The following is a 26,213-nucleotide window of genomic DNA, read 5'->3' as shown; positions in this document are numbered from 1 at the left end:
CCCCATTTATTCATTAAAAAGTACCTGTCACCAAACAAACTGTTCTAAACTAACTCAGGCTATGTTCCCTAGCTACTCCTAACAACCCTTAAGCCCTTAAAAAAATTATTTCAGAGCTTTAAAAGCTGTGTATCTTACCTTTATTCTTGCTCACATAATGCAATTTCCCAGCAGGAGAAAGTGGGCGTTTCCCAGCAGGCATGACATCACTGAAGCCTGCTGGGGGACTACTTCAACCCTCACATGGTTGCAATGCTGTGATGAATAGAAGAACTCAGGCTCTGTGCATGTTTCAGTCTGTATTGCTATCAGTGAGGTTCTCCTGCAGCTTTCAATCTGTGCAGCTTTCTGTTAGAAACTGTGGAGCTTTCACTTTCTGTGCAGCTGTCAATCAAGCTCAGTGCAGAGAAGTACTTCCTGAGTCTGGACTCCTGCCAGGCCGGAAGGAGACCAAACTCACTGTATTCATTGTGGCAGGGAACAGAACAGAGCCACCTAGTGGCCGTTTTTTATATTACATTTTTTTTTATCAATTATGTTTTTATTAGTTTTCACAGAACAAACAAAGTAACACAAGGTAAGTGCCAATGGTGTTACAACAAGCCGTCATGGAAACAAACAAAGACGGACATTATATGCGTAAAATATCACAACCACAGGGTGAGGGGGGGAGGGAGGGGTGGGGAGGGATGAGAGCTGGATGGGAGTATGGAGGGGGGGATAGGTGTACAAAGAAAAAAGGGAATAGTATAAAAATGATTCGACCTTCCAATTGACCATCATCATGAACATAAATATCAGATCATTTTGAACAGTATTTAGAGGACAGCCAAGGCTGCCACGTTTTCACAAATTTGTCATATGACCTATTTGTCCTATGGCACATCTCTTCGAACCTACACAGCTGTTGAACATTGGTCACCCATTCCTTCCTAAGGAGGGCAGACCCAAAAGGACCAAGGACGGAGACAGCGGAACTGTGGTATGCATTATATTATCTATCTCTCCATTAATGCGCTTCCAAAAATCCGCTATGGCCGTACATGTCCACCAGATGTGTGCATGTGTGCCCACCTTGGAGCCACACCTCCAGCATTTATTAGTGTCAGACAATTTGTGAGTGTAGAGGAATGCTGGTGTTTTGTACCATCTAGACACAACCTTAAAGTGTGATTCTTGCAACCGAACACACCTAGAGAATCCGTGTGAGTGTTTCAGTATGTATGTGACGTCATCCTCTGAGAGGCGGATCTCCAATTCACAAGCCCAAGAAGTGACGTGGTGAGGGGGTGATGATGTGAGAGTACTAGTGACCATCGAGAGACACTTAGCAATAGTTCTATGCTTGGGGTTAGGACTAAACACCATTTCCTCAAATTTATTAACCTCCCGCAGAGGGCCAAAACGGCTTAAAAATTCCCCACAACAACTGACAAAGTGGTGTTCATGCATAAAGGAGAATTTTTGTGTGGGGAAAAAGGAAGACAGTGTTTCTGAGGTAGGCGACCCACCATCCCGCAGAAAATGTAGTACACGAAGGTCACCAAACTTGTCCCACATTGGCTGGTAAGTAACCGAATATCTACCCACAGCTGCAGGTATCAGACTAACAGGAAGAAGAGGGGAAATAGAGGGAGCCAGAGAGGAGGAGAGCACCGACCATGTGGAGATAGCGCCTAGATGAAGAAGGTGAGGGGAATCGGGGCGGAACCTCACTCCCGGGGGGAACCTAGTTGTCTTCCATACATATCTAGAGAAAAGTGTCCTGATCCTTCTGAAAAAGAGATTAGGAAGGATTATGGGAAGCATCCTCAGGATGTATAAGACCTTAGGAAGAACATAGCTCTTCAGTACATTTTTCCTCCCAAACCAGGAGATCATGGGCAGATCATATTGCCCCAGGATGTCCTCTATTTCTTTTAGTAATAATTTCTTTTATTAATAATAAACATGCGCTGGAACAAAAGCGATCTCATCTGCTCGACCCAGGGTGAGTCCAGAGCCGAGTCTAATCAGCTGTATGCTCAGCAAGCATGGATAGTGCACGGACAGTCTGCTCGCAATAATGGGCATCATATCTGGGCAGTCTGCAGTGAAACAGGTTGGTAGCAAACACAAACAGTCCAACTGTTACAACAGGTATTGTGCGATACCCTGTTAACGAGACATAAGTCTGTCAATCTCAAACCTGAAACCCGATACAGGACATCATGGCATAAATCTCAGCGGGGAGATGGAGGGCCTTTAACAGGTGTCTTCTTTTGTTTGTTGTTGTTCTTCTGTCTGGTCACCTGTCTCCAGCTTTCATGGCGAGGGAGCAGAGGTAGTGCAGGCAAGTCCGCAACAGATAGCCAGGAGGGAATGTCGATCGGGGCTATGTCCAGCGTCGACCAGACAGATCCTAAATCTTCCGGAGACCGTACAGTCAGTCTCCTGCCTTGGACATTGATGGACAGTCCGAACAGGAACAGCCAGGCGTAGGTATAATTTTTCTTCCGGAGCCTTTCTAGCAAGGGTTTCAGCAGTCGTCGCTTAGCAAGCGTTGTGGGCGAGAGGTCTTGGTATACAGCAATCTCATCTTCGCCCAGCGTGAGGGGCCGGGTGTCCCTTGCTGCTTGGAGAATAGCGGCCGTGTCCACATATGATAGCAAGCCGCAGATGACGTCCCTGGGTGGCTCTAGGGGACGGGGTTTAGGGCCCAGAGCACTGTGAATGCGCTCAATGACTACCGAGGCAGCTCTCTCTGGGCCCAACAGTCTTGCAGATAAGTCCATAGCCATTTTATGGAGAGAGTCAGGAGTCCAGGCCTCGGGGACCCCCTTGAGGCGCAGGTTTTTACGGCGGCTATGGTTCTCTTGGTCCTCTATTAGGGAGAGCGCATTATTGACATGAGAGACCAGCTGGTTCTGCCTCGCTGCCACTACTTTGGCGTACGCCGCCATACCTGAGCAAGCAGATTCAAGGGCTTCCGTCCGAAACCCTATGGCGTGGACCTCGGACTTGATCTCCGTCAGGTCCGCAAGGACCGGTTGCAGGGCGTCCGAGAGAACCTTCTTCATGAAAGATTTGAGAAATTTCTGGGTGACAACTGCAGGGGACGCCCCATCCTCCTCGCTATCCGAGTCAGCGGCGTCCTCAAACATGTGCTGTGTAGAAGCAGCAGGCGCCATCTTAGGCTGTCTAGCCGGGGAGGCCGCTCCTTTCTTCTTCAAGAATTTGGCCATATCTGCCTGGTTCCTCCCGGGTCCAGAGGATTCAGCAGGATCACACCACGTTCCCCTTCCAATTTTCCCCATCTTGAAGCTGATGAAAGGGCAGTTATAGGTGCTAGGAGTGTGCTTAGGCGGAGAGCTGCAGGCTCACACCACCATCTCAGTCCGTGGCCAGGCTCCCTCTTATATTACATTTTAAACATATTTATGTTGATAATTTTAAAAGCAATTGAATGGGAAAGTGTCTGCTAATTACACAAGGAACACTATAATAAAAGTTTTATTTGGTGACAGGTACTCTTTAAGTGCCATAATTTTATCCAGTCTGTTTAGTTAGTCTGTGTTAAAACTAGGTTAGTGAAATATGTTGTGACACAGTTTACTAAATATGTCTCAAATGCATTCATTTTTTAACTGAATCACCTGAATTTATCTGCCATCTCTCTAGTAAGTGTTATTAATGCTGTGACATTTGAATATTGCCAAGAAAACATAACTGTTACGCCGAGCGCTCCGGGTCCCCGCTCCTCCTGAGCGCTCGCAACATTCTCGCAATTGCAGCGCCCCGGTCAGACCTGCTGACCGGGTGCGCTGCGATACCTCTCCCAGCCGGGATGCGATTCGCTATGCGGCAGGCGCCCGCTCGCGATGCGCATCCCGGCTCCCGTACCTGACTCGCTCTCCGTCGGTCTTGTCCCGGCGCGCGCGGCCCCGCTCCCTAGGGCGCGCACGCGCCGGGTCTCTGCGATTTAAAGGGCCAGTGTGCTGCTGATTGGCGCCTGGTTCTAATTAGTGAATTCACCTGTGCACTTCCCTATATAACCTCACTTCCCCTTCCCTTCCTTGCCGGATTTTGTTGCCATCGTGCCAGTGAAAGCGTTTCCCAGTGTGTTCCTAGCCTGTGTTCCAGACCTCCTGCCGTTGCCCCTGACTACGATCCTTGCTGCCTGCCCCGACCTTCTGCTACGTCCGACCTTGCTCTTGTCTACTCCCTTGTACCGCGCCTATCTTCAGCAGTCAGAGAGGTTGAGCCGTTGCTAGTGGATACGACCTGGTTGCTACCGCCGCTGCAAGACCATCCCGCTTTGCGGCGGGCTCTGGTGAAAACCAGTAGCAGCTTAGAACCGGTCCACTAGCACGGTCCACGCCAATCCCTCTCTGGCACAGAGGATCCACCTCCTGCCAGCCGAATCGTGACAGTAGATCCGGCCATGGATCCCGCTGAAGTTCCACTGCCAGTTGTCGCCGACCTCACCACTGTGGTCGCCCAGCAGTCGCAACAGATAGCGCAACAAGGCCACCAGCTGTCTCAACTGACCGTGATGCTACAGCAGCTACTACCACAGCTTCAGCAATCATCTCCTCCGCCAGCTCCTGCACCTCCTCCGCAGCGAGTGGCCGCTTCCGGCCTACGACTTTCCTTGCCGGATAAATTTGATGGGGACTCTAACTTTTGCCGTGGCTTTCTTTCACAATGTTCCCTGCACTTGGAGATGATGTCGGACCAGTTTCCTACTGAAAGGTCTAAGGTGGCTTTCGTAGTCAGCCTTCTGTCTGGGAAAGCTCTGTCATGGGCCACACCGCTCTGGGACCGCAATGACCCCGTCACTGCCTCTGTACACTCCTTCTTCTCGGAAATTCGAAGTGTCTTTGAGGAACCTGCCCGAGCCTCTTCTGCTGAGACTGCCCTGCTGAACCTGGTCCAGGGTAATTCTTCCGTTGGCGAGTACGCCATCCAATTCCGTACTCTTGCTTCCGAATTATCCTGGAATAATGAGGCCCTCTGCGCGACCTTTAAAAAAGGCCTATCCAGCAACATTAAAGATGTTCTGGCCGCACGAGAAATTCCTGCTAACCTGCATGAACTCATTCATCTTGCCACTCGCATTGACATGCGTTTTTCCGAAAGGCGTCAGGAGCTCCGCCAGGATATGGACTTTGTTCGCACGAGGCGTTTTTTCTCCCCGGCTCCTCTCTCCTCTGGTCCTCTGCAATCCGTTCCTGTGCCTCCCGCCGTGGAGGCTATGCAAGTTGACCGGTCTCGCTTGACACCTCAAGAGAGGACACGACGCCGCATGGAGAATCTTTGCCTGTACTGTGCCGGTACCGAACACTTCCTGAAGGATTGTCCTATCCGTCCTCCCCGCCTGGAAAGACGTACGCTGACTCCGCACAAAGGTGAGACAGTTCTTGATGTCAACTCTGCTTCTCCACGCCTTACTGTGCCTGTGCGGATATCTGCCTCTACCTTCTCCTTCTCTACTAAGGCCTTCTTGGATTCGGGATCTGCAGGAAATTTTATTTTGGCCTCTCTCATCAACAGGTTCAACATCCCAGTGACCAGTCTCGCCAGACCCCTCTACATCAATTGTGTTAACAATGAAAGATTGGACTGTGCCGTGCGTTACCGCACGGAACCCCTCCTAATGTGCATCGGACCTCATCACGAAAAAATTGAGTTTTTGGTCCTCTCCAATTGCACTTCCGAAATTCTCCTTGGACTATCGTGGCTTTAACCAAGAAGAATGCCAATCCTAAGTCCTGGTCTCCCCAAGCGGAAGACGCATTTAAACGGCTCAAGTCTGCCTTTTCTTCTGCTCCCGTGCTCTCCAGACCTGACCCATCTAAACCCTTCCTATTGGAGATTGATGCCTCCTCAGTGGGAGCTGGAGCGGTCCTTCTACAAAAAAATTCTTCTGGGCATGCTGTTACTTGTGGTTTTTTTTCTAGGACCTTCTCTCCGGCGGAGAGGAACTACTCCATCGGGGATCGAGAACTACTGGCCATTAAATTGGCACTTGAGGAATGGAGGCATCTGCTGGAGGGATCAAAATTTCCAGTTATCATTTACACCGATCACAAGAATCTCTCCTATCTCCAGTCTGCCCAACGGCTGAATCCTCGCCAGGCCAGGTGGTCGTTGTTCTTTGCCCGTTTTAACTTTGAAATTCATTTTCGCCCTGCCGACAAGAACATTAGGGCCGATGCTCTCTCTCGTTCCTCGGATGCCTCGGAAGTAGAGGTCTCTCTGCAACACATCATTCCTCCTGACTGTCTGATCTCCACTTCTCCAGTCTCCATCAGGCAAACTCCTCCAGGGAAGACCTTCGTTTCTCCACGCCAACGTCTCGGGATTCTCAAATGGGGTCACTCCTCCCACCTCGCAGGCCATGCGGGCATCAAAAAGTCCTTGCAACTCATCTCTCGTTTCTATTGGTGGCCGACTCTGGAGACGGATGTTGTTGATTTTGTGCGGGCCTGTACTGTCTGTGCCCGGGATAAGACTCCTCGCCAGAAGCCTGCTGGTCTCCTTCATCCTCTGCCTGTCCCCGAACAGCCTTGGTCTCTGATTGGTATGGACTTTATTACAGACTTACCCCCATCCCGTGGCAACACTGTTGTTTGGGTGGTCGTTGATCGATTTTCCAAGATGGCACATTTTATTCCTCTTCCTGGTCTCCCTTCAGCGCCTCAGTTGGCAAAACAATTTTTTGTACACATTTTTCGTCTTCACGGTTTGCCCACACAGATCGTCTCGGATAGAGGCGTCCAATTCGTGTCTAAATTCTGGAGGGCCCTCTGTAAACAGCTCAAGATTAAATTAAACTTCTCTTCTTCTTATCATCCCCAATCCAATGGGCAAGTAGAAAGAATTAACCAGGTCCTGGGTGACTATTTACGGCATTTTGTTTCCTCCCGCCAGGATGACTGGGCAGATCTTCTACCATGGGCCGAATTTTCATACAACTTCAGAGTCTCAGAATCTTCTGCTAAGTCCCCATTTTTCGTGTTGTACGGCCGTCACCCTCTTCCCCCCCTCCCTACTCCCTTGCCCTCTGGTTTGCCCGCTGTGGATGAAGTGACTCGTGATCTTTCCACCATATGGAAAGAGACCCAAAATTCTCTTTTACAGGCTTCATCCCGCATGAAAAGGTTTGCCGATAAGAAAAGAAGAACTCCCCCCATTTTTGCGCCCGGAGACAAGGTATGGCTCTCCGCTAAATATGTCCGCTTTCGTGTCCCCAGTTACAAACTGGGACCACGCTATCTTGGTCCTTTCAAAGTCTTGTGCCAGATTAATCCTGTCTCTTACAAACTCCTTCTTCCTCCTTCTCTCCGTATTCCCAATGCCTTCCATGTCTCTCTCCTTAAACCACTCATCATTAATCGCTTCTCTCCCAAATTTGTTTCTCCCACTCCTGTTTCCGGCTCTTCTGACGTCTTCTCCGTGAAGGAGATTCTGGCCTCCAAGACGGTCAGAGGAAAAAAAAATTTCCTGGTGAATTGGGAGGGCTGTGGTCCTGAAGAGAGATCCTGGGAACCTGAGGACAACATCCTAGACAAAAGTCTTGTCCTCAGGTTCTCAGGCTCCAAGAGGAGGGGGAGACCCAAGGGGGGGGGTACTGTTACGCCGAGCGCTCCGGGTCCCCGCTCCTCCCCGGAGCGCTCGCAACATTCTCGCAATTGCAGCGCCCCGGTCAGACCTGCTGACCGGGTGCGCTGCGATACCTCTCCCAGCCGGGATGCGATTCGCTATGCGGCAGGCGCCCGCTCGCGATGCGCATCCCGGCTCCCGTACCTGACTCGCTCTCCGTCGGTCTTGTCCCGGCGCGCGCGGCCCCGCTCCCTAGGGCGCGCACGCGCCGGGTCTCTGCGATTTAAAGGGCCAGTGTGCCGCTGATTGGCGCCTGGTTCTAATTAGTGAATTCACCTGTGCACTTCCCTATATAACCTCACTTCCCCTTCCCTTCCTTGCCGGATCTTGTTGCCATCGTGCCAGTGAAAGCGTTTCCCAGTGTGTTCCTAGCCTGTGTTCCAGACCTCCTGCCGTTGCCCCTGACTACGATCCTTGCTGCCTGCCCCGACCTTCTGCTACGTCCGACCTTGCTCTTGTCTACTCCCTTGTACCGCGCCTATCTTCAGCAGTCAGAGAGGTTGAGCCGTTGCTAGTGGATACGACCTGGTTGCTACCGCCGCTGCAAGACCATCCCGCTTTGCGGCGGGCTCTGGTGAAAACCAGTAGCAGCTTAGAACCGGTCCACTAGCACGGTCCACGCCAATCCCTCTCTGGCACAGAGGATCCACCTCCTGCCAGCCGAATCGTTACAATAACATACAAGCAGCCCCAGAATGATTACATGTCCTGCAAAAAACAAGCCCCCCATACAGCTATGTAACTAGAAAAATAAAAAAGCTATAGTTCTTGGAGTGCTGCAATAAAAAACAAATTGCTATGTAATGTGGAATAATGTGATGCATCCTTAAAGGGGTACTCCACTGGAAAACATTTTCTTTTAAATCAATTAGTGACCTGAAAGTTAAACAGATATGTATATTACTTCTATTAAAAAATCTTAATCCTTCCAGTACTTATCATTTGCTGTATTCTCCACAGGAAGTTATTTTCTTTTTGAATGTCCTTTCTGTCTGACCACAGTGCTCTCTGCTGACACATCTGTCCATGTCTGGAATTGTTCCTAAAATGTACAGAGGTGTCAGCAGAGAGCACTGTGGTCAGACAAAAAGGAAATTCAAAAAGAAAATAACTTCCTGTGGAGCATACAGCAGCTGATATGTACTGGAAGGATTAAGATTTTTAAATAGAAATAATTTACAAATATGTTTAACTTTCTGGCACCAATTGATTAACATTTTTTTTTTTCCAGCGGTGTACCTCTTTAAAGAGAAACTGAGTTAAAAAAAATAAAAATAAAACACAGGTTTTGATCAGTCAGGGTCTGTGTGTTTAGACCCCGACCAATCACTAGAAGGAGACGAGTTAGGTTCACACTAAACACATTATCTCCTAGCTTAATGTCACATGAGACCCATGGTCTCATAATGCATCATCACAGAGACACAGAGTGGGGAGAGAAGCATATGGCAGTGCACTTCTTTCCTTGATAGAGCTAGCAACACCTTTACCCCGACCAATCAAATGTTTTTGAAACTCAGTTACCTTTAATGGAATTATTCATTAAGAATACTTACTTTTTGCTCACACTTGAATATCTCAACTAGTATTTGGTTTCTCTGTAAGCAATAGAGTAATATTTTAAACCATACATAATTTTCTGTCTGTCTTAAAGGTGTCCGAGCCTGACTTGAAATCAAGTCCCAATCTGAAGACAATAGTACAGACATCTTTATGTCCCACTTCATTTCAAGATATGGAAGCAGAACATTTCTACTCAGAAATTGAATTACCTAATGTAAAGGCAGCTTCACCTATTATATCTATGTATGCCAAAGCAAAAGCTATTGATCCCTTGCCTTCTGTTTATCAGACAGACTTGACAAGCCATGCAAGAAAGTAAGAAATATCTGTAAAGTTTTGATATGTCTAATAGTGGTAAAATAAACTAGTAAACAAAGTTAAAAATTCAAGTTGTTGTGTGATCACGTCAGTCTTTTTATATATGACTTGTATGGACATGAATATATCAGAGTTCTCCCTCTCAAGATCCCAATCTATTACCCATGCCCACTAGTAGAGATTAGCAAATTGATTTGGAATAATCAGTCATTCTACATTTTACAAGGTATGCCTTCTACTCAGTACATAGTAATGAAGGGACTCTTGTCATTTTGACAGGAGTCACTGCTTTGTTCAGTGCACTATGCATTATGCCTTACTGTCAGGCCAAAAGTAGAGATACTGTACATCACCACATATATCCTAACACTTGTTAGGCTGGGACCCCTGAATCCAAATCCAATCACCTGCCGATTTGCAGCAAATCCTAACCAAACAGAATTGTAAGGTTTACTCAGTTGCCAACAAAAAGTAGCATTAGTGTACCTACCTGGCTACGCTATATTTCCTTTGAGAGGAGTGCCGCAAGGGAAATGTATAGTTGGCTGCAGTCTTCACAGTCCAACTGTCAGCTGTTACAAGGCTATTATTGTGGTGTCCCTTATTCATTGTCACTGTGTTTCAATATAATGTCATTTTAATGTTTACTGTTTTAAACAAAAAAGTTAAAATTCTAAAGCTTATTAAATATTGAAAATAAAAGTGAACTAGTCGTAATCTTAATGGTCTCTATCAATCTTACCTGTGGATTAGGATGTATTACATATGTCAGATGGTCGGTAAAACATTGCTCCTCATTTATAGAAACAGTGCCTCTAACAGATCTGTATTCACAGTTGACAATGTTACATATTTCCTTTTGAACACTGCTCTCTGGAATTACCACTGTCATGAACAAGAAAACTTTTGATAGGTTGTACAGACGTATCAAACGTTTTTCTTGCTAAAGGTCTGTGTGTTCAGGCAGAATACTTTTTTCTCACCCTGTATAAAAATAGTAATGTATACAACTGAACGGTATAACGTAGCATATTTTGGGGCTAGATATTTGGTAGAGATGAGCGAATCAAAGTTGACGAACCCGAATTCGTTACGAATTTCATGAAAAATTCGATTTGCAATGAATGGGAATATCGCCACGATTCGAATCGCTTCTTTAAACTCCATTTTACAGCGTTCCAGGCTATTGGAGACCTAAGATGGCGGATCCACATGTGAGTACATGGGGCAGGGGATTATGGGAGGGCGGGAAACAGCGTCAGGAATGAAGGTAGGCGGGCTGATCCTGAACCACATGTGAGATGCCGCCTATCAGTGTTCACTGACCCCTGTGATGTCACAGCCCCTATATAATCGGCGGCCATCTTGCCTCTCTTCATTTCATCTATGCACTCAGATGAAGAGGACGGGACTGTGTGTGTGTGAATAGCTCATACCACAGCGTTACACTGCAACTGCTAGTCACATCAGCATTAGGGAAAGGCAGGAGTGCAGAGTGCTGTTCTGTTACTCTGAGAAGGATCATTGATTACTAAACCTCCTATTCACGTTATTGAGCATTGCAGCAGAGAGGGGCAGATAGCTGTCAGCTGCCTCATACAGATCTCCAAGCTGCCAGAACTTTCTGAAGCATATTATCTCCTCATTTTTCAGCCCAATTGAGTTTATTTATTTTTTTCTCCACAAATCTTCTGCTGCTCAGAATTGTGTGACAGAGTGCAATTTAGGGTTTAATCCCTGGATTTTTTTTTTTTGTGGTGCTGCACTGTTGAGTCCTGCTGCTATTCAGAAATATGTGATTGTTCAGTGGACTGTAGTGCATTTGTACCATTTTGTACCTGTTAATCTGTCAAGGGGCTACATACTGTGCAAGTCCAAACATATAAAACAATACAATAAACAATAGTTTTTTCTGCGTATAGTTATGCACATTACCGCCCTCATCAGTGCATACCGCATAGGTACATCCAAGTATTGTACCATTTAGTACCTGTTAAGCTGTCAAGGGGCTCCATACCGTCAAAGTCCAAGCAATAGCATTCAACGGCTGGTGTTTTACAAAAATACTGATTTTTTTTCTGCGTATAGTTAGGCATATTCCTGCCCTCATCAGTGCATACCGCATAGGTACATCCAAGTATTGTACCATTTACTACCTGTTAATCTGTCAAGGTGCTCCAAACCGTCAAAGTCCAAACAATAGTATTCACCGGTTGGTGTTTTACAAAATTACAGAGTTTTTTCTGCGTATAGTTACGCATATTACTGCCCTCATCAGTGCATACCGCATAGGTACATCCAAGTATTGAACCATTTAGTACCTGTTAAGCTGTCAAGGTGCTCCATACCGTCAAAGTCCAAACAATAGTATCCACCGGCTGGTGTTTTACAAAAATACAGATTTTTTTCTGCGTATAGTTAGGCATATTACTGCCCTCATCAGTGCATACCGCATAGGTACATCCAAGTATTGTACTATTTAGTACCTGTTAAGCTGTCAAGGTGCTCCATACCGTTAAAGTCCAAACAATAGTATCCACCGGCTGGTGTTTTACAAAAATACTGAGTTTTTTTCTGCTAATAGTTAGGCATATTACTACCGTCACCAGTGCATACTGCATAGGTACATCCAAGTATTGTACCATTTAGTACCTGTTAACCTGTCAAGGTGCTCCATACCGTTAAAGTCCAAACAATAGTATCCACCGGCTGGTGTTTTACAAAAATACTGAGTTTTTTCTGCTAATAGTTAGGCATATTACTGCCCTCATCAGAACATACCGCATAGGTACATTCAAGTATTGTACCATTTACTACCTGTTAATCTGTCAAGGTGCTCCATACTGTCAAAGTCCAAACAATAGTATCCACCGGCTGGTGTTTTACAAAAATACAGATTTTTTTCTGCGTATAGTTAGGCATATTACTGCCCTCATCAGTGCATACTGCATAGGTACATCCAAGTATTGTACCATTTAGTACCTGTTAAGCTGTCAAGGTGCTCCAAACCGTCAAAGTTCAAACAATAGTATTCACCGGCTGGTGTTTTACAAAAATACAGAGTTTATTCTGCGTATAGTTACGCATATTATTGCCCTCATCAGTGCATACCGCATAGGTACATCCAAGTATTGTACCATCTAGTACCAGTTAATCTGTCAAGGGCCTACATACTGTGAAAAGACAGCCGTAAGTAATCACCTGCTGCTGTTCTAGACAAATACTGTTTAACCCCTTAAAGGACCAGGCGTTTTTCCGCTTTTGCATTTTCGTTTTTTGCTCCTTGCCTTTAAAAAATCATAACTCTTTCAATTTTGCACTTAAAAATCCGTATGATTGCTTATTTTTTGCGCCACCAATTCTACTTTGTAATGACGTCAGTCATTTTGCCCAAAAATCTACGGTGAAATGGAAAAAAAATCATTATGTGACAAAATTGAAAAAAAACGCCGTTTGGAACTTTTGGGGGCTTCCGTTTCTACGTAGTACATTTTCGGTAAAAATGACACCTTATCTTTATTCTGTAGGTCCATACGATTAAAATGATACCCTACCTATATAGGTTTGATTTTGTCGTACTTCTGGAAAAAATCATAACTACATGCAGGAAAATGAATACGTTTAAAATTGTTGTCTTCTGACCCCTATAACTTTTTTATTTTTTCGTGTATGGGGCGGAATGAGGGCTAATTTTTTGTGCCGTGATCTGAAGTTTTTAACGGTACCATTTTTGCATTGATAGGACTTATTGATCGTGACCAAAAATGCACTATTTTGGACTTTGGAATTTTTTTGCGCGTACGCCATTGACCGAGCGGTTTAATTAATTATATTTTTATAATTCGGACATTTCCGCAAGCGGTGATACCATATATGTCTATTTTTATTTTTATTTACACTGTGTTTTTTTTTTTTTATGGGAAAAGGGGGGTGGTTCAAACTTTTAATAGGGAAGGGGTTAAATGATATTCATTCACTTTTTTTTTCACTTTTTTTTGCAGTGTTATAGCTCCCATAGGGACCTATAACACTGCACACACTGATCTTTATCATTGATCACTGGTTTCTCATAGGAAACCAGTGATCGATGATTCTGCCGCTTGACTGCTCATGCCTGGATCTCAGGCACTGAGCAATCATTCGGCGAACGGACAGCGAGGAGGCAGGTAGGGGCCCTCCCGCTGTCCTGTAAGCTGTCCGGGATGCCGCAGCTATCCCGAACAGCCCACTGAGTTAACCGGCACTTTTTTCTTTCACTTTTAGCCGCGTGGCTCAGCTCTGAGTGCGATCGGTGCTGCGCGCTATAAGCGGCGGGTCCCGGTTTCACTATGACGCCGGGCCCACCGTGATATGATGCGAGGTTACCGTGTTATATCACGGGAGCAGGACCAAGGACGTACCTGTACGTCCTTAGTCCTTAAGGGGTTAAAGAGTAGTGTAGCGTATTGTAATACCTTCATAAACGCACTAAGTATGTCAGGCAGAGAAGTGCCAGAATGTGCACAGAGGAGTGGCAGAGGCCTAAATACTTCAGGCAGAGTTGGCAGCAGACTTGGGGAGAGTGGCAGCAGGATTCGCAGCGAGAGGCCTGAGCTCCCGTTATCAGCCAGCGGTCGCGTCTCCACCAGCAACCCATCTGCCGTCATCGATTGGTTAACACGCTCATCCACATCATCACAAGTGACATCTGACACCCCCAGTCAACAGTCGGTGGGTTCCTCAGACACAAACCTCAGTTGGCATGGCCCGGGAGCAGTCCCTGTCCTCCCATTGCCTTTGTCCTATGCTGTTCCCTCTCCTAAAGAAGTATCTTATGCTGTGGGTTCAGCTCCACTATTTTCTGAGGAAGATCTAATAGAGGACAGTAAGCAGCTACTGGACAGCCAAGAAGGGGAGGAGACATGTGCCACTTGCACCGCTAGGCCGCCAAGTAGTGATGCGGAGAGTGACGTGGGAGGCGGTGTTGCAAGAGTTCAGGGTCCTGAAACAGACACTGTTGGGGAACCTGAGGAGGACATCAGTGATGTGCACACACCTGTGGATGATGATGAGGCTGATCGCAATTGGGAGCCGGGTGCAGAAGGGGTAGTGGAACAAGGGTTCCTGGAGACGGCGCCAGTAGCAGTCAATTAGTGCAGACTGCGGGTGGGAAAATCAGCTACTCGGCGGTGTGGAAGTTTTTCATAAGGCATACGGAGGAGGTTCACGTAGCCACATGCAAGATCTGTCGGCAGAAGGTGAAGTGTGGCCAGGGTCCCAATGTCGGCACCACGGCCCTGCATCAACACATGCTTCGCCACCATAAAGCGGCCTGGGAGAACTGTGGCTCCGAGGTAGTGGTCCAGCCTGCTGCATCACCCAGTGGCCATCCGCTCCCTCCTTCATCCAGCCAAGGCTCCACCACCTCAGCCGAAGGGAGCTGTGTGTCAAACCCTCCTTCTGTCCCTCCTGCTTCTCCCGCTTTTAGTCAGCCATTCCGCCAACAATCCATCGGCGAAGCCATGTCCAAGAGACAACAGTATGTGCCCACTCATCCAACGGCGCAGAAGTTGAATGGGCTCCTGTCCAAGTTGCTGGTGTTGCAGTCCCTCCCTTTTCAAGTGGTGGACTCTGCACCTTTCAGAGAATTGATGGCTTGTGCCGAGCCGAGGTGGAGAGTCCCAAGCCGTCATTTCTTTGCAAAGAAGGCAGTACCAGCCCTGCATAAGTTTGTACAAGAGAAGGTGGGCCAGTCCTTGAGCCTGTCGGTGTGTTCAAAAGTGCACGGCAGCGCCGACGTGTGGAGCTGTAACTACAGGCAGAGACAATACTTGTCTTTTATGGCCCACTGGGTAAATGTGGTTCCTGCACAGCCACAACAGCAACTTGGACAGGTCACACCGCTTCCTCCTCCCCGCTCTCGCTCCCAGGCAGTTGGTCATGTTACAGTGTGCGACACAGCCTCCTTATCCTCCACCGTGTCCTCGGCCTCCACTGCACGTCCAAATCTCGGTGGCCCTTCATCTTACCATGTGTGTAGGGCACGGCGGTGTCAAGCTGTTCTTCACATGGTTTGCCTTGGCGAACGGAGTCACACAGGGGAGGAACTGCTAAAGTTCATTCGTAAAGAAATCCGAGTATGGCTTACGCCACGAAATCTGGAAATTGGAACAATGGTGACTGGAAGAACATCGTGTCCACGCTGCGACAAGGAATTGTGAAACATGGGCCCTGCATGGCACACGCGTTGAATCTGGTTGTCAAGCACTTCCTCAAGTCTTCACCCCATTTGCAAAACATCCTCAAAATGGCAAGGAAACTGTGCATGCACTTCAGCCACTCGTACACCGCCAAGCACACCTTCCTCGAGCTGCAGCGTCAGAACAGTATCCCACAACATAGTCTTACTTGTGACGTTGCCACACTATGGAATTCCACCGTCCATATGTTGGACAGACTATACGAACAAAGAAAAGCCATCACCGATTTCTTGATGATCCAAGCAGATAGGAGTACTCTCCTGTGTAACTTCAATGTGAACCAGTGGCAGCTCATACGTGACACCTGACGTTTGCTGAGGCCCATTTCCTACAACAAATGATTGAAACCATGGCTGGTCACGGCAATGGAGACATTGCGCCTACATCTCAAGGCTACATGAGCCCAGTGGGTGCTGAACTGGAGGAGGAGGATGATAAGGGGCAGAGCGGAGCACAGTTTAGGTTGGATGAGATGGCCGGTGTTTCTAGTCATCGGACAGGAGAGGATGAGCAGGAGCAGCCAGAGGAGCTGGAGGGTTATGAGGAAGTTGAGACAGAGGACCCAGACACACCATGGCAGTATGCCGTGGAGATGGAGGCAGGTAGTCCCTCCGAGTCACTGGCGCAAATGGCACGATGCATGCTCAGTTGCTTGCGTAGTGACCTCCGAATTGTCAAAATTCGTCAGCAGGATGACTCCTGGATCTCCACCTTATTAGACCCTCGCTACCGTCCCAAAATGGGGGCCTTTTTTACACCCACTGAGAGGGAGGACAAACTGACCTACTACAGAGAGATTCTACGTAGTCAGTTGGCTGATGTCTATCGGCCACATGGTCCATCCACTCACAGGTTTGACACGGGGGGCCCTCTGCACTCACCTTCCACTGCCATGGCTGCTGGGGAGGGGAGGGGTGGGAGGAGCAGTACCAGCTCAATCAGCAGCAGCATGAGTCTACAGTCGCTGATGAGTAGCTTTCTTCACCCGCATAGTGAAGCAACTCCTCAGCAGCAGGTAGACATGGAGCAGGACCTGAACCAGCAGGTGGCGGCATACCTTGACATGGCCATGCCAACAACCATTGAAGATCCGCTGGACTTCTGGGCAGCCAAACTTGATTTATGGCCACAACTAGCAGAGTTTTCCCTGGAAAAGCTGTCCTGCCCGGCCAGTAGTGTGCCATCAGAGCGGGTGTTTAGTGCGGCCGGGGCCATAATCACCCCAAGGCGAACTCGTCTGTCCACTAAAAATGTGGAGAGACTGACGTTTGTCAAGTTGAATCAGGGATGGGTCAGCCAGGATTTCCAGCCACCAATGACAGATGGGTCTGAGTAGATTGACCATGCTCCTACAACAAAATTTTCTGTATTGTGGTTGGTTATGAAACCCTCTGGGACAGAACTGGGCATTGTACGGCCCGCTTGCCACATACGGCCCTTTGATTGGCTCTGACCGGCCCGCGCTGACTGGGGGACAACTATGTTGCCTAATCTGGGGGACAACTATGCTCCTAATCTGGGGGACAACTATGCTCCTAATCTGGGGGACAACTATGCTCCTAATCTGGGGGATAACTATGCTCCTAATCTGGGGGACATCTATGCTGCCTAATCTGGGGGACAATTATGCTCCTAATCTAGGGGACATCTATGCTGCCTAATCTGGGGGACATCTATGCTGTCGGGGGTTAATAACTCATTTATGAATTAGGAATTATTAATTATGGTCAACAAAAATATGAAAAATATTATGACCGTTATGAATTGCCAAAAATAAACAAACAATGCAATTCACCACATCTGGGCCCGACTATTTTCCCAGATATGAGTTCTATAGTAGTGGTAGTGTAACTTTTGCAATATAATGAAATAATAACGCAGTTATTATAAAAATGATATATACATTTATTGGTTACATAAAGGAATAATAAAAACAGACCATGATATCTATGAAATTAGAAAAGAAAATATCAATGACATAATGTTACAATATTAAACAATGAAATATTATTAAGTTATTAAAAGATTAAACCTAATCACAGAAGTGGGTTAGTTCAGATATCAGTAGATTACTATGTGTAGAGATCATCACATTATATGATATCCTATGGGCATACTATCTCTAGATATATAAATGGGGAATAAACCCTGCCCAGTCCTAACCCCAGCTTTTCCTTGGTAAGATACAGTATAAAAGAAATATTAATTATTAGGAAAACTTAAATGAAGTTTTCTCGTGGTAATTATTATTATGTCATGTATACAGGCAGAGTGGGATCCCAACAGACTATGCTATATATGCAATATGAGTATCGCATTAAACCCCATAAGACGCCCCGTTCATCTGCAGTAGAAGGGGGTAGCTTATACACTATGGTTACCATCTCACAATGGAGAATATATATATATATATATATATATATATATATATATATATATATATATATAAATGTAATAAACCGGTCTGCTTATAAACATGACATAACTGTCCACATAAAATGAGATAACTTATTCAAAAAAGAAGCCAGTGTATCTTACAAAGGGCACTTCTGAATAAAAGAAAGATGGCTGCCTGGATCCCATGGGAACTCCTGAAGTCAATAACTGGTGAGTAGGGAAGAAATGGGCATATGGACTAAAGTATTTCTCCATGACTCTTCATGGCTCCGCCCCTTCAGGTAGCCTTTGTGATCAGGATGGGTCCCTCTGTCTGTATCTGGATCTCCCTCTGGATGTGTGTCTGGATGTGTCCCACACCCGCTTTTTAACTTGTCCCCATCTAAAAGATCCTCCCCCCACAAATATCATGTTATCCAATGATGTTTGGAGGGTGTGTGTATGGAGATCAGGGCAAGTCACATGTCTAAGCTCATGACATCACAGCTAATCATTAATTATAGCCAGTATGATTAAATTCACCATAAGTGATATATATATATATATATATATATATATATATATATCATGGCTACTATATTTTCATAGTACGCTATATTAATCCTGAGGTTAATAATCATGAATCAATCCATTAGGCAACACCAATTATATGATTAAACATCTGAATACAGCATTTAGTAATATAGCTGTATACACAATACTACTAAAAGTTATAAGGCCGCTATCTATCAGTTATATATAAATATATATATATATATATATATATATATATATATATATATATATATACACACACACACACATACATACATATTGTTACATATATCAATATTGTATGATAGGGCAAGATTTATGCTATAAAGATTATACCATGAGAATGCTTTTTAAGAAGACATTATATTTTAGCCTTCAATTCACCTGGCTGAAACTATTCATGTTTACTGACTTCTCTTCAGGGACAATGTCTGTTTACATTCCCTCAGTATCACTTAGCTCAATACATATGAGAGCCATTGTACTAAAATCTCGACTAACAAGGTTAAAAATGTGAATACCTTGAACATTTACTTTTTAAGACTTCTGCCATTGTTTGGTAAAACCTACCAATAAACTATTGTTTGGCTTATTTGAGATTTGTCAATAAACCCTTAGAAGAGATACACATTTGCAAGAGATTAACTTTTGGTGTCTCAAAGGCTCCATTTTAGGCCTTCTGAAAATTCACACAAAATGGTGGATCATATTGCCATGTTATATTAGAAATAGTGATTCATATTTGGGGCTTATATCACGACAATGCTCCTAATCTGGGGACATCTATGCTGCCTAATCTGGGGGACATCTATGCTCCTAATCTGGGGGACAACTATGCTCCTAATATGGGGGAAACTGATGCTTCTGGCCTTGGGCCTGTAATTTTTTGAAGTTTAGCAGTAGCTAAATACATGCTTAATGCAAATGTAAACATTGATCTTTTAATGTAAGGGGTTATGAAACCCTCTTGGGTACTGCGAATTACTGCTCCAGACTCATTCTATGTCTTTCACAAACTACTTGCCTCCCTGGTGCCTCTGGCCTTGGGACTTAAATTTTGGGATGTTTAGCAGTAGCTAAATACATGCTTAATGCAAATTTCAACAATGATCGTTTAATTTTCGGTGCTCTGCCAGGGCCTTCTCCTACCCCGCCTGGGCCAATCAGAGGACCTCACTAACCAATCCAATCGGTTGTAGCGACCGGCGGTGTGTACAAAGGGCAGGGACTTAATCAACGCGAGCTTATGACCCTCACTTACTGGTAATTCCTCGTTTTAAGGGTAAATAATGGCAATCCCAGATCCCTATCACGAACTGGTTTCAGTGTGTAACACGCACCTGTCCTTGAAAGATAGAGACACTCTAATCCGTTCAGTGGAGCGCTAGTGCGGCCCAGGACATCTGAGGCCATAACACACCTGTTATTGCTCGATCTCGCAATTGATTGATTGATTGGCAAGGTAAGGGGTTATTAAAGCCTCTTGGGTACTGCTGAGGCCTACTCCTGACTGTTGCTGGTGCAATGTATGGGGTAATTAAACACTCTTGGGTAATGTTATTGTTAAATTTACTGATAATTTTATCAGTAATAAAATTTAAATTTGCAGAATGCTAACCGTTACACAACGGAACGCTTGTTGCATGTGATTTTTTTAATGAAAATTACAAAAAAAAAAAAATCCGGAGAGGGATTAACTCTGCTTAATCATTTTTGGTGAAAAAAATCCTTTGGTGATCTGATCTTTTGGAGACAGATGCGCTTACACACATATGTAATAATTTTTTTTAAATAATTTCAAACATTGTGTGGTTTATTATTTTTGATAAGAAAGTCTTTGGGTGGTCCACTGTTCTGCATTATAGAATCTTCTGAAATGTTGGATATGCGCTTGTTCTTACACAAAGGTATACATTTTTAAAAAAACATTTATACAATTTTGTTGATTTTGGTGCGGATTGTGAAGCCCTGTGTGTACTGGTGCATAAGCCAACTCCAGGCTGTGTCCTTCAGGCAATATATGGGTTCCTGATGCCGCAGAGGTGGGGCCTGGGTCTGGGAATTTACATTTTTTGGATAGCGGGTGCTACCTATGAGAAATCTTTGTCAAACATTTCTCATTTTGTGTTGTTTTTTGCGGGGGATTGTGAAGCCCTGGTGTGTAGTGTACTCATGCATCAGCCAACTCCACGCTGTACCATTCAGCCACTATATGGTGTCCTCATGCTGCCAACACCTCCACGCTGTGCCATTCAACCACTATATGGTGTCCTCATGCTGCCAACACCTCCACGCTGTGCCATTCAGCCACTATATGGTGTCCTCATGCTGCCAACACCTCCACTCTGTGCCATTCAGTTGATGGTTGACAACATTTATTTGCATTCCCTTAACGCTGTTACTAAGACCTGGGGTAATGGTTTTCTGCTGTGAAATCTGGATGGTCTTGGTAATGATTATGGATGGGGACCATTGAGCCATGGCGGAGTTCATAGTGATGGCCGGTGCGCTCCTCTTCAGGCTGATATTTTCACGAGTGTCCATCAATTTTGGCGGTTTTACTGCAAAACCCACCTGCTGCTTTTTAGAATTCAACATCTCTCGGGCATCTTACACTTTACCCTTTATTCTGAAACGTGCATCTTTGGCGACCATTTTCTCGTGCGCATCATTCATGCCTAGCTTCAGACGGGCATCTGTCACGCCAATCTTCTGACGGGCATCAAACGTTCTCTGGAAACTTTTTTGCAGGGATGCACGTTTCAGAATAAAGGGTAACGTGCAAGATGCCATTGCAAGCCAGCTTGTCCTGGTATGGTATAGTAAGTTTTATCTTCCGAGGATGTCCTACATTTGGGGAAACAGGGTAATAAATTTGAAATTTCCAGAAGGATAACCATTACACAACGGAACGCTTGTTGCGTGTGATTTATTACGTAAGATTTTACTAAAAAAAATACAAAGAGGGATTCATTCTGCTTCTTCATCCTTTTTGGTGAAAATTATGATTTTTGGTGGTCCACCGTCCTTAATTTTGCGGCCTCATCAACTCGTTCATTTGAGATTGTTTTTATCACAAAAAATTTTAAAATCTTTGTCAAAAAATTATCATTATGTTGTTCTTTGGGGGGGAGTTGTGAAGCCTTGGTGTGTACTCTTGAATCAGCCAACTCCAGGCTGTGTCCTTCATGCAATATATGGGTTACTGATGCCGCAGAGGTGGGGACTGGGTCTGTGAATTTCAAAATTTGAGATAGCGGGTGCAACCTATGAGAAATCTTTGTGAAACATTTCTCAAGGTCTTGTTTTTTTGGGGGGATTGTGAAGCCCTGGTGTGTACTGGTGCATCAGCCAACTCCAGGCTGTGTCCTTGAGCCAATATATGGGTTACTGATGCCGTTGTGGTGGGGCCTGGGTCTGTGAATTTCAATTGTTTTGGATAGCGGGTGCTACCTATGAGAAATCTTGGTCATAAATTTCTAATTGTGTTGTTTTTTGGTGGGGATTGTGAATCCCTGGTGTGTACTCTTGCATCAGCCAACTCCAGGCTGTGTCATTCAGGCAATATATGGATTACTGATGCCGCAGGGGTGGGGCCTGGTTCTGGAAATTTCTAATTTTTGGATAGCAGGTGCTACCCATGAGAAATCTTGGACAAAAATTTCTCATTGTGTTCTTTTTGGAGGGTTGATTGTGAAGCCATGGTGTGTACTGGTGCATCAGCCAACTCCAGGCTGTGTCCTTCAGGCAATATTTGGGTTACTGATGCCGCAGAGGTGGGGCCTGGGTCTGTGAATTTCAAAATTTTGGATAGCGGGTGCTACCTATGAGAAATCTTTGTCAAAAACTTCTCATATTGTGTTGTTTTTTTTTTGGGGGGGGGGGGGGATTGTGAAGCCCTGGTGTGTAGTGTACTAGTGCATCAGCAAACTGCACGCTGTGCCATTCAGCCACTAAATGGTATCCTCTTGCTGCCAACATGTCCACGCTGTGTCATTCAGCCACTATATGGTGTCCTCATGCTGCCAACACCTCCATGTTGTGCCATTCAGCCACTATATGGTGTCCTCATACTGACAACACCTCCACGCTGTGTCATTCTGCCACTATATGGTGTCCTCATGCTGCCAACACCTCCACGCTGTGTCATTCTGCCACTATATGGTGTCCTCATGCTGCCAACACCTCCACGCTGTTCCATACACCCACTAAATGGTGTCCTCATGCTGCCAACACCTCCTCACTGTGCCATTCAGCCACTATATGGTGTCTTCATGCTGCCAACATCTCCATTCTGTGTCATTCAGCCACTATATGGTGTCCTCATGCTATAGCCTCATCCAAGCTGTGTCATTCAGCCACTATATGGTGTCCTCATGCTGCCAACACCTCCACAGTGTGCCATTCAGCCACTATATGGTGTCCTCATGCTGCCAACACCTCCATCCTGTGTCATTCAGCCACTATATGGTGTCCTCATGCTTCAGCCTCATCCAAGCTGCATCATTCAGCCATTATATGGTGTCCTCATGCTGCCAACACCTCCAAACTGTGCCATTCAGCCACTATATGGTGTCCTCATGCTGCCAACACCTCCATTCTGTGTCATTGAGCCACTATATGGTGTCCTCATGCTTCAGCCTCATCCAAGTAGTGTCATTCAGCCACTATATGGTGTCCTCATGCTGCCAACACCCCCACGCTGTCATTCAGTCACTATATGGTCTCCTGACACTGATGCCACCACCAGGCTCGGTCATTGTGCTGCTGTGCGGCAGTAATTCTAAGAGCGATGCCGGTAATCTGCATGTTATTCTGAATAACAGTATTATTTCACTACCCCAGCACACTCCATATGCATTTTAGAACACAGCAAAGTGTTCTACACCCCTATAGAGGCTGTATGTAGGCTAGAAATAGTCTTTTTTAATATAGATTTGCCACCAAAAAAATTCGGATCGAAACAAACTTTTCCGGAAAATTCGGCGAATCGGCCGAATCAAATTTTTTAAAAGTTCGCTCATCTCTAGTCCTGAAGATAGGGTGGAGTAACAGGATATAACAGACTGGAAAAGTATGCTTATTTGAGGATGAGGGAAGACAGCAATCCACCGGTATTTTGGGGGTGTTTTTTTGTTAAGTCTATTTTTTTCCTCCACTATTCAATGATTATTTTCTTTACTTAATCTGCCATTAGTTAAACTAAAAGTCTGGAATATCCAAGTGATATACCATGATGTTATTAGTAGGGTATAGCACTTTAATGAATGCATAAAGAAAGTGAACTGTGTGCAAAGACTAAAACAAAATAGTACAGAGAAGTGAAAACATCCAGAAACACGAAAGGGATTCACTTCATTTTTCTTTACATCCATGCTGCAAATTTAAAGAATAAGGTACAGTATAAATACATAACAGTACCTGTTCCTCTTCTCTGCATAAAAGGGTAATGTTATAAGAATCTGTTAGCACTTGGACATGATATGAGCGGCTGACAGTGGGATATAGCTGCTTGTACAAAAGTGAATAATACCGTTGTGTTGTCAAAACAGGCAAGCAACTTCAGAGAATGTGCTACTAACATAGGGAGAGAAACATTGCCAAATTTGTCAAAACAGAGAAAATTGCACTTTTATCTTGTTAAGAGCCAAAGAGGCATTGGCAAATGGCCAGCGGTATCAGTTCTGCAGTCTGCCATGTCCCACCTCTCCTTTTCCCCACTCTTTGTTTGATATGCATGGCTTGACCCCCCCCACACACACCAGCACTTTTAAGTCAAAGGGTGGCGCACAACCGGTGGGTTCTTGAGGCTGTCAAACTTATTGTACAAGTGCCGCCTTTTCAATCAACAGCGCAAAAAAAAAAATCGCACCTTGTGAACACAGCCTGAAAATGTACATGCTTTTGTCACAGCTACATGATATTAGACCATTTTCCACAATAAATAAAAGATGGAGTCTAATAGTTTGATTTAGTTCCCTTCATCCACTTGATTCACATAGCAACTACACAGTGGAAGTGCATCACAAGAGTTTATTAACATCTGCACATTCTATTATTTTATTATAGCTAGCCTACATTTATCAACACTGCTGAAATATGGAAGTATTTCAGTACACATTTTTAGGCTGGGTTCATAAAAAGTATTTTGGTCAGTATTTTAAGCCAAAACCAGGAGTGAAACCAACACAGTGAAAAACTGTAAAGGAAAGATTTAGACCTTTTTCTGAGTTTTGGATGCACTCCTGGTATTGACTAAAATACTGACCAGAATACTGACCATCTAAGAGAATTGAGAATGAATAATTGCAAGGGAATCTGAATGTGGCAATCCAAGAGGTTGTCTGCTGGATCTAGTAGTGCTCCTACTGTCCTCTTGGTGTGCATCACCTGTTATATGGCTGTCGTCTTGGTGTGCATCCCTGTTATACTGTGTAGTGGTGATAATGGCAGGGATGTGCTTGGTTTTCAATTTTACTTGCAAAATATCAGCAGTAATAGTTCACTATGATACACGGGTAACTTGCTACAATTCCAGATATGTATAGATGCTTTGCTCATGTTTGTGGTACTAGAGCTTGCACTTGCAGGTGTCCTTGTGTGAGTGCGACTGTAGGAATCTTTACAGGGAGTGAGATGTTGTTCTCTAATGTAGCTTCTCTCCACTTACTATTGATGATGGACTTTGCTGAGATGCGTTCTAGTTGGTGCATCCAGGAAAAGTCCTCCATCTGCACGGAGTAGCACTGGACCTGGACCTTAGGCTATGTGTCACCCAGTGTCCTTTGCAAAGAAGTCCTTGAGTTCTTTTCCCTTCTCTGTGACTCCTCTCTTCTGTATGGTGCTGTATCCTTACAGCAGGACATGCTAGCAGGATGTAGGTAGGACTGGGGAGAAAAATGATGACCCTACTGAACACCACCATATGCTCCTTACCAACCTGAGGTCAGGACCACACTACACTATTCTAAGGGAAGTATCTCCTCCTATCCCAGGAAAAGGGTCTGGAGCAGTATGTTGGTTGGGTGGGGGGGCATGTGTCCGTGATCTAGGCTCTTACAACGTTCTGGAAAGGCAAAGCATCCTAATGCTGCAACAAATACCCTCTGTTCTCTGCAACCATATCCATATACACATACAGAAACAAAGTGTGATACAAACAATATAGAAAAATTGAATTTTTGCTTTGATGCTACAGCAGTCCTATCAGGACCACATCCACACAAGTCTACATTAGTGTATGCAATGGTATAGCCTGCAGTGGGCCATCACATGAGCCCAGTTTCCAAATTTTGCACCTGAGCACTATTTGTATACACAGCACAGGAAGGAGATTTGTAACAGAGATGGGAGGGAGAAGGGGCGAGCACGGAGGTGTTACAGCCCTCAGCACTTCCGGGGATTGGGAACTATTCTGGACATTCAGGTCTTATGCGCTATTCTAAGCCGACCCAAATGCTCTGACTGCTGTGCATTGGAGTCCGCTTAAAATAGCGCACTCACTATGGGACTCTG

General features: G+C 45.3%; 2 protein-coding genes across 4 annotated transcripts in view; one reads left to right on the top strand and one right to left on the bottom strand.

The window, feature by feature from the left end:
* The window catches only part of LOC130277429 (uncharacterized), a 46,280-nt gene extending 35,998 nt beyond the window's left edge, over positions 1 to 10,282 (top strand). For 2 of the 3 annotated variants that reach the window (XM_056528101.1, XM_056528105.1), the window contains exon 9: positions 9,302 to 10,276. In XM_056528101.1, coding sequence (XP_056384076.1) covers positions 9,302 to 9,529 — 228 coding nt within the window. In that variant the 3' untranslated portion in view covers positions 9,530 to 10,276. Of the gene's footprint in view, positions 1 to 9,301 lie in introns of all 3 variants that reach the window. The other variant, XM_056528107.1, reaches the window with a different exon arrangement.
* The window catches only part of LOC130277384 (Fc receptor-like protein 5), a 113,446-nt gene that overhangs the window by 84,752 nt on the left and 2,481 nt on the right, over positions 1 to 26,213 (bottom strand). The gene's annotated exons all lie outside the window — the stretch shown is intronic.

The sequence above is a fragment of the Hyla sarda genome, chromosome 1, assembly GCF_029499605.1.
Source record: "Hyla sarda isolate aHylSar1 chromosome 1, aHylSar1.hap1, whole genome shotgun sequence".
Lineage (NCBI taxonomy): Eukaryota > Metazoa > Chordata > Amphibia > Anura > Hylidae > Hyla > Hyla sarda.
This window is presented reverse-complemented; position numbering and strand designations above follow the sequence as displayed.